The sequence below is a fragment of the Prosopis cineraria genome, unplaced genomic scaffold (genome assembly GCF_029017545.1).
Source record: "Prosopis cineraria cultivar Desert tree isolate PC_DT_omini unplaced genomic scaffold, ASM2901754v1 PC12, whole genome shotgun sequence".
Taxonomy (NCBI): domain Eukaryota; kingdom Viridiplantae; phylum Streptophyta; class Magnoliopsida; order Fabales; family Fabaceae; genus Prosopis; species Prosopis cineraria.
In genome coordinates this window covers 42,475,740-42,485,297 of record NW_026555343.1, presented here as the reverse complement: position 1 = coordinate 42,485,297, position 9,558 = coordinate 42,475,740, and the positions used below count along the sequence as shown (strand labels likewise).

The 9,558-nt window shown below is 32.4% G+C and overlaps 1 protein-coding gene across 1 annotated transcript; it reads right to left on the bottom strand.

Annotated features, from left to right (window-relative positions):
• Positions 1-2,066: 2,066 nt before the first annotated feature.
• LOC129288634 (cytochrome b561 and DOMON domain-containing protein At3g61750-like) lies at positions 2,067-6,068 on the bottom strand. Its single transcript, XM_054925306.1, has 5 exons — positions 5,402-6,068; positions 4,132-4,528; positions 3,333-3,619; positions 2,930-3,236; positions 2,067-2,476 (listed from the first exon to the last, which is right to left on the bottom strand). Exons 1-5 carry the CDS (start codon positions 5,630-5,632, stop codon positions 2,472-2,474), a joined length of 1,227 nt encoding a protein of 408 aa, XP_054781281.1. The 5' UTR covers positions 5,633-6,068; the 3' UTR covers positions 2,067-2,471.
• Positions 6,069-9,558: the final 3,490 nt, after the last annotated feature.

The following is a 9,558-nucleotide window of genomic DNA, read 5'->3' as shown; positions in this document are numbered from 1 at the left end:
CAAGTATTCAACTATTAACAAGTTTCTATATATTAATATCGAATAGATATTCGTTCATGAATAGGTAACAAAAATTTATAGGTTCGGTTTAATTTTATAAGTTTTGCATTCGTATAAATAACAAAACATTTGGTCATTGACAAGCTACCATTTGGCTATAAACAATAAACTAGGCTTATAAATTTTTGTAAATTGTTCATGAATGAATAGTGAATGAAGGTTTGCTTATTAATTACATATGGTAACTTGTTGATAGCCAAATACTTTGCTGTTTATATTGTAGCAAGACTTGTAAGACACTACAAGGATAATTATATTCCCCCTAAATATTTTTTTCAAATGTATCAGAGGATGCAGTGATATTTCATATTTTTAGAATCTTCTTTTGATATTAATATGGGGAGCTTAGATGATACTTTCCCTTCTTATTTCTTTTTGATAGAGTCGTGACTTTTTGAAGTTACCAAAACATAAGAAAAAAAATTAAATCATTAATGGTAAATTTGGATTAATGAAAATTTGGATTTGGATTTAAATTTAAACCAAATCCCTTATCTTGATATACAAAAATTTATAGATATAGACTTAATTTTAATTCAAATTCAAATTTATTTTTAAATTTTTTTTGTAATTTCAAATTTCATCTACACTATAATCATTTGAAGTTTTAGTTACTTCAAGTATCTTATTCTTTACATGTTTTCAATATTAACGTCTCTATAATTCTTGTATCTCTCCTTGTTTCTCGTTGATTTAAAAATAAAGATAAACTCGCCACTCATATTTTTTTTTTGTTTTCATTTGGAATATCAACTTATCTTTCTTATTCATTTGAGAAATTTTAAACTATCAAAATAAGGTATTTTAAATACATGAATTTTAAATGTAAAAATTTTAATCTAAGATGAAAATCCAAATGCTACTTAAAAATGTTTTTCTTATTTGATATTGGTCCAAATCACTCATTTAGATACACAAAATTTTATAAATTTAGACTTGATTCAAATCTAAACCTATTTATTATTACAATTCCTTAGTAATTAAAATTCTCTATATATTCTAGTTATTTAAAATTTTAATTACTTCAAATATTTTGTTTTATTCATATTTTTATTATGAATACCAAGCCGATAATTCGGGCCAAGCCCGATGAGTTAGTCTGAACCTGTCCAAAAAAAGTTAGGATCGAGCTTAAAAAATTAGGATATCTTTATGTTTGGGCCCAAATAGGCCTGAGAAAATTCGAGTCAAGTCCGATTGGGTTCGGGCTTAGCCTGAATACCCAAATAATTTTTTTATAAAATATATAAAAAATAATAAATATTAATTAATTATTTAAGTTTTAGGTTATTTTATATTACAATACCATATATTTAAGTCTTATACATCATTTAAGTATAAAAAAATATTTTTATAAATAAAATAATTAATTTTAAAATTAAAATTTTAATTAAAAAAAGATTTTAAAAATAAAATTCGAGTATTCGAGCTGCTTGAAGAAATTTAAGTCAGGCTTAACTATTCAGGTTTTTTGGAGAGTCGGGCCTGTTCGGGCCAAGCTCGAAAAGGCCTGACCCGCCCAAATTCTCAGTTGACTCATAGCTTTTTTTTATTTCTTATATAATCTCTTATCAATTAAAAAATAAAGATAAACTTGTCATTTCTAATTTTTTACTTTCATTTTGATTTTTAATTTATTTGTCTTCTTCATTTAAAAAATTTTCAAATAACATAAACAAAGAAATATATGATTTCAAATTTATCAATCCATACGTTACCTAAAATATTGGTTACAGGTAAGAATCAAACCAATCAAAATATTTGGTACAGCTCTGGGCAAGATGAAATCCATTGTACTTAGATTTGCGGCTAATTTGGTCCAATTTGATTTGTTTAGACCTTGCCAAGATGAAACTGTTTAAGATGAGATATATTTGATCTGTTGTGAAAAAAAAAGATATATTTGATTTATTAAAAAATATATTTAAATTCATACTCCCGTGTTAAAATAAAACTTGATATTCATAAATTTATGCTTTATTAATATTATCTCCATACTAAATATATTTCAATAAAATTAAACAATTTTATGATATTGTCAAAAATCAATATTTTTAAAACATGACAAATGAAAATAATCATTACATGCAAAAACAACTGCTTGCTCTTTCTCTCGCCCAAGCAGCAAAAACCCAACAAAGAAACCAAAACCAAAAAGGGGGTCCAATCGTTTTCTCAAGTGGAAAAAGGAGGTTGTACCAAACCAACTTGGCAAATCTTCTCACTTTAATTTGTTATCTATACAAGCACCTTCTATGTATCCGTACCAAGAGATTTCACCCAAAGAATAGCTTCTATAGTGTCGAAGTTCAGATTCAATCATATATCTCAAACAGATAACATGATGAAAGCCATGATTCAATCTGACAATTTACTGTGTCTGGATGCCCAAAACTAGCAGCAAATCACATTCACCCTGCTCCATCAACATAGTGTAGAATACTGTAAGCTAGTAAAAGTAGATTTGATATGCATTTAAAGATTTTGTAAGTTGCTCAATTATGAATCAAAATATAAATAAGCGAGCTATACTTCCCTAAGACTTTTTAATTGACATGTGTAGATTGTAAATGATGATTGATTTGGTTTGTTTATATTTTTGACAATTGAATCTACTTAAATTTCCACATAGGATAATAGACAAAAGTCAAAAACTCCTCCTTGATCTTTGAAAGATGGTATAAATTGAACCTGTTCTAATTTCACATTTTCAAACATGCTAAAATGATGCTCAACAATCTTTTGGAGCGCCAATTATTCCATGGCACCATCTCTGTAGTATCAGATTGATGTTGACGCCATCTTTGGATGAGTGTTTCTTCAATAAAAAGAAACATGGAGTTAAAAGCTGAGCCAGGAAAGAACATACCTTTGGCTAGGTTACTTGGAATGGAAGCAACTCCATTATGGTCCATTTGGATGCTCGGAGGCAGAGAACGCCTTTCCTTCCTTTGCAAGTAAGCCAAAACTTCAAAAACTATGATTGCAACAATTACTATACTAAGCAAGAATCCGTAGCCTATTCTCCAATCACCCCCTGCCCCTGCAGCTCGCATCCCCAACACTATGTTCAAGGCTGCAAAGAATAGAGCCAATCGCCCAAACCAACTGTGATACCAGTTCCAATACTTGCGAATCTTGGAGTCTTTGTTTGGTCTCAAGAAGAATGCTAAGATCTGCCCTCATAAAAGCTTTTGTCAATGTTGTTATTAACAATGCAAAAAGTGTGACTTGAAAATTCTCGGTGTTAGAGACATGGGTGAGTTGCAAACCTGAAGAATGCTTAGCACAAGGACAAAGATGCCTATTCCTCTGTGAGCTGGTATATGAACTTGCATTTTGGAATAAAGCTGTAACCCAAGAAGGACTGTGGCAAGACCAAATCCAAACCCTACAAACTGAATCACTGAGTGCAGATAGAACCATAAGGGATCCTTATGTCTGAAGTATCTTGCTATGATTGCCCCACTAGGTAAGATTAGACCCCAGCCTATTATGCCCACTATTCCATGGCTCTTCCTCATTTGAATCAAGTTATTGGATACAGAACCCTGGGAACCTGTGGAAAAGAACGGTTGGTCTAATTTCTGCTTGGAAAAGTTACAGGAAGCTGCAAGTTTCTTATAAAATATGCCACCATTCAAGCTGTTTATGGTGTGCTTTAAGAAAAGTATTGATTCACATATTCGGACTTTCGAAGTCAGTTGAAACGCCATATTCAAGGGTCAAATGCCTCAAACATTCCTAGCTAACAATATATATGAAACTTTAACATACTAGACTGTTTCAGATTTGAGCCACAGTAATCTTAGTTAACAGGATGTCCTTATACGTAGTGTTAATAAATTAAGAGTTTTTAGGTATTTAAACAAAAAACAGTCCACATATTTAACACTAAATCTAGAAATATTCTAAGCATCTCTCTTCAAAATGATCCAAAAACGAGTACTTCCTTAGAAAAACTTGGCCAATGAAAAACTTATTATCACATGACTTTTGCAGCAAAATAGAATGAAACAGAGCATGCACTGCTCTATCATAAAAGAGAGTGGTGGAGAATTCATTTTGCACCTGAAGAGAAATCAAACACAATAGCTGTTTTATCAACATGCTTTGAGAGGTGATGGTTCTGTGGCGTTTTAGCACCAAAAGCCATCAAAATGGGTTGCCTCCCAAGTGGAGTTGTGGTTTGCAACTGAAATGCCAAGTGAATTTGAGCCCCATCAGTTGCCACAGCAGCAGGAACGTTGTTGAGAGGCATTTCTCCTTTGTCTGCTATTACTTCTGACGATTTTCTGCCCCGCAAATAAAACTGTTTGATTTTTGCATGACCATGTTGGCTGATCCATCCCACCATTGCACTAGAACCAACCATCATCCCATCTTTTGAAAACCCAATTCCTACCCACCCAATTGTGTAGGGGGCAGATAGTATAATAGTTGTGGTCTGAGGATCATTTTGGGTGAACTGCAGTCCAAAGCTTACAAGTCAGCAATAAAAACATCAGCTTAAATCATCTACATTTGTGGATTGATTTGGAGAGACTGTGATATAGAAGAATTTTATTGAATATGATGCCCATATCTCCCTTTTGCGTCTTCTATTTTCCTCTATCTTTTTTCTGTTACAACACACACGCACGCCCCCACACACACATTCATTACGATAATCCGTTGTTTGATGGCATAATCCACTAAATCAGTCCCCCCCCCCCCCCCAAACAAAAAATAGAAGAAGAAGAAGAAGAAGAAGAAGAAGCATCCACCATTCTATCAGTGAGAACAACCTATCCGTCCCTTGAACTTTTTCCTAGCAGAGATTTTAGCCATGATTTCAGAATCACTGCAATTGAACAGATTAAAAGAAACTTTTTCCAATAACTTCAGCTTCTTAGGGTACATACATTCTGAAAATGGGCTAGACCCAAAATCAACATTAGTAGTCTAATATTGTTTGAACTTGCCCTTAATTCATGTGAATTAAAAACAGGTTTCTGCGTATAACGGAACACTGATATAGGACTGTTTAGATGCATAACTTCAAAAATTCGCACATGTTCTATCATGACTGTTACGAATGTCCAGATCAGAAAGATTCAAGTTTCATACAGGTTTTGCTGCCTAGTAAATTCTAATGCAGTATGACGAAAAGGGACAGCTGTGAGATGCAAAATTTAACAAATCATGAAAATTACAGCCGTAATTTTAGAATAATTGTAGTAGAACAGGTAAAGGAAGACTCTGTTTTCAATAGTATTAGTGTCTTACGAAACGTTGAATGGAGAAATGGCCCAACCGACAACCAATTATTAGACATGTATATGCAGCCTGAAGAACTTACCCTCAATTCATACGTATTCCACACAGGTCTACATATCATATGAGATATGTTCTGATATGGTGGAGGGAGAAAGCTTTGATAATTCGTGTTCTTGCAAGTACTTTCTGTTGCAGAACCAGTTCCACCATTATCACCTGCTGATGCCATGACTTTGAAGTTCAGCACAAGATTCGGAAAAACCAGACCGAAAAAAGATATCCATATCGGAGTCCAAGATCTGAAATTTGCCATTCATACAGTGTCCCAGTTGAGATCTAACCAAGGCTGAGAAAAATGCCAGCTAGAAAACTCAAGAACAAGAAAGAAAATGTGAATAGAAAGCAACAACAGTAAGGTAGCTCCGAGGCATTAGTCTCTTGATTATGAAGATTCGAATTTGGTGGTTGTTGGCTAAGGTGGTGGTTGGTCCAGGGACGTTATCATCACCATCTTCTTGTAAACTTGATAGCTCAACGTCCAGCAAAATTCCCTTTCTCCGGGACTTTGCATTGATTTTAGTATTTGCGACAGTCATTCATATTTAAATTAAATAATTCCAAAGTTCAGAACTTCCAATCATATAACCCGGGGATCGCTTCAAGAGTCAGATAGAACCGGAAAATACGAGTTCGACGCCCAAACTAAGAGATGCTGGATCTGCTCGTGTATGTTTGTGTGTGTGAGTATATTGGGTTATCCTTGACCGAAACTTGAGGCACATAATGTACACTAGCACTGTGAATTACAGTTGTCTGTCGGCAAGTTGCTGGCGGAGAGGACAAAAAAAGTACAAGATACTAGTTTGGGTGGCAGGTGATGAAGACAAATCCCAGAACTAAGTGGCCCCCTTGATTTCTCAAATGAACTGGAGAGACACTTGATAAGGTAAGACATTTTCTCGAACAATTTGTTAGAAAAAGATTGTTCTCTTTACAAGAAAAGGTAAGGTTAATTTGCAGCTCTTGTGATGACTGGAGGTGTCAATGGAGTATGTTTGAAGAATAAATATGGTCAATCCTGGCAAAAGTATTGGGGTAAAATCAGCTAAGAATGGCAATTCACTTTTTAGGGGAAAAAAAAATGGATATTAAAGTCGGGGGATCCTCCTTGTGAATGTCTGTCCGCGACATCCAATGAGAGCCCATGGAGGCAGCTTTTGATATTGACTGATGCCAGTTGTCTGACCCTTGAATTATCCACATCAGCCAATAAAAACATATTGCGACGGCTGCTTAATTTACGAATTACTTTCTCAAGAAGTCAAAAATAATTTAAAATCCAATTTAACTACAATTTATGCAGGGGGCTTTTTTTAAAAAAAAAAAATTATCCCCCAATCAATTCACGGGTTATGGGCTGGCATAACTCACATTTTGATGAGTTTTATTTTTGCCAACCTGCGTTAGCTCCCTAAAAATTAAATTTTTAATAATAATAAAATCCCTTTTAAATTATTAAAAAATACAATACAAATTTAAAATACATTAATATAATTTAAAATAAATATATATTCCATCTATTCCATCACAAATAAATATAACAAAAAATTTAAACTACAGTCCAAAGCTTGAAATAATGACGACGACACAGACACATTAGAATTTGATGCACGTTCTCTTCCAGTACTATTACTAGGAGTTGAAAATGATGATCCCACATCTTTATAATAGCCAAACAAATAATATATAAATATTTTTTTCACCTTTTCTTTTATTATCTTCAGATCAAAATCTTCAACGACTGTTTGATTTAATATTTTATAAAGTTTTTTTCTATAATTTTACATAAAAATATATAACTAAAATTAAAGTACTAAAATTTTATCAAAATAATTTAAAACTCTAATGAAAATTTGGAAAAATAAAATCACTTTATAAAATATTTTAATAATAGTTTACAGTTTTAATTATATTAAAAATAACAAACTGTAACGGTTTAAATTTAGTTCTATATTTTAATAGAAATTATACTAATTTTATAAAATATTAAATCATAAAAGAAGAACTTTTTTTGATAGAATAGGAAGAAACATAATTAAATGACTTTGCAAAGTGCTAGATTCCCAAGCACTTGTAACACTTGCATGATATTGTGTGGAGGAGATCAAGTAATCACTGAAATACCTAAGTTATTGGTCCTCAATACCTAGCGTACAAGTTTATCAGTTATAACGTTTGTTTATCAACGAGCATTAAAATGAAAAAAAAAATATATATATATTGTGTGCTAATTAAACTGCCAGTCTGCTACGAGTCAAAATAGGCTCATATATAAATAAGTTGCATTTTTGCCAATCCGACCTGCCCCTTTTGGCAAATTGTTGGGTTAATCCTATAGGGCTCAAGCCTATATTACAAACTCCATTGCCAATATTTCAAAAAATCAAGGGTATTACCATATCTTGCTTAAACAAATTTGAATTCTCACCGTGTGAAATCATTTTTACTAGTGATGATCTCATAAATACCATTGCCTTATAGATGCCTTCAACTTCCTCGGTTAGTCAAACTAAGCGTCCCTCAATTTACACACATGAACTTGAAAATGTACATGCTTGACCGGGGAAAATCATTGAGGGCCTAAATCAAGCATTGAATAGTTCTTATATTTGACAAATCAACATGATTTTTAACGCAATTTAAAACTGGCATCAATTAAATATTCCATGTTAATTGGATTCATTGATAAATAAATCTTCATGCTCAGTGATAATTTTGTGGTCAGAATGCTCAGGGGAGACAGATCGAGAGGCTATCCAATGAAGAGGATCAAAATAAAAGGTTATTATCAGGAAAACAACTAATTTTAATGTAAATGAATTATTATTCGTGAAAGAAAAATTACTCATATTTTCTAAGGTGCTTCTTGTGAATTATTATCATAGTGACATCGTAAGTATAAATATGAGAAAACAATTTGAATAAGTAAGAACTTGAGTTTGAGGGAAACAACTAAACATTGCGTATGAGAAATTTAGTGCATATGAGGTACAGATAAAGATGGATCTCTAATACTGGTCTTATCATAGGAATTAGACGCGGAGTCGCACACAATTGAGAGAGGCAACAATTGGGAAAATTACATATCATGGTTATGAAATTTTAGATTTTACACCTACTTTTCTTCATATATTGCACCCTTTCTTTTCAATATTTTAAACATTAAATTTATTTATTTTTTTCCTAAACTTATATCTAAATTTTTCAATTTTTTCACTCAAAGCCTAGTAAAATAATAATAATATATATAATTGATTTTTCTAATTAGTCAATTATTTTTAAAATTATTTTTTTTAAAAAAATTGCCCCCTAACCCAGGATTTGGCTTCACCACTGATAGGATTTCTAATTAAACTTATCCTCGTGCGATGCACAAGGAATATTTTACTATTTAAATGGTAGAGATAAACTAGTAATATGACAGGGAATAAAAAGAGAGGAGAAAAATATGTGACAGAGACAGACGAGTATAAGAAATACAAGGGAATCAAACAAGTACAAGGAAACATGGATGGATCCCCAATACCATGTTCAATGCTCCAAAGAAAAGTGCCATTCCAAAACAAATTGCAGTTCCAGCTCCAAAACTTGCCAATCTTGGATTCGTTGTTTGGTATCCAGCAGCACATTGATAAGAACCGTGTTCATAGAAGCTTTAAACTCACGATTGTACTTCACAGAATGATCACTAGATGACCAGACAATGAGCTTCTATACAGAAATGTCCTGTCATACATAATATGGGTAAACCTTACCACCAATCATGCAGTCACTCCAATCTTAACAAAATTAATATTTAATGCTCCACTTAAAGTTTTAACATCAAAATGGTTCCAAATCTAGCCCGATGAAACTATTTTCGTTAAAAACAAAAAAAAAAAAGTCCATTTAAGTGTTGATCATTTTATAAATGTACAGATTTAACAGTTTGCGTCTTGACTCAAATGTATCAGAAGGTCTTGATGTGACTCTATTCAATACAGCCTGTGATTGGCTTACATACCAACTAGCTGTACAGAGAATCAATCAAAACTACTTGAAGTCGATGTTCTTACAATTGTGATGTTGCGAAGAAATCGTGGTGAAACCGCGGAGATCATTATTACTCATTATTATACTATTGTTTTATTATGCCTACTAAGTTTATAGTAGTAACTGAATTAAACATTAAATATTTTA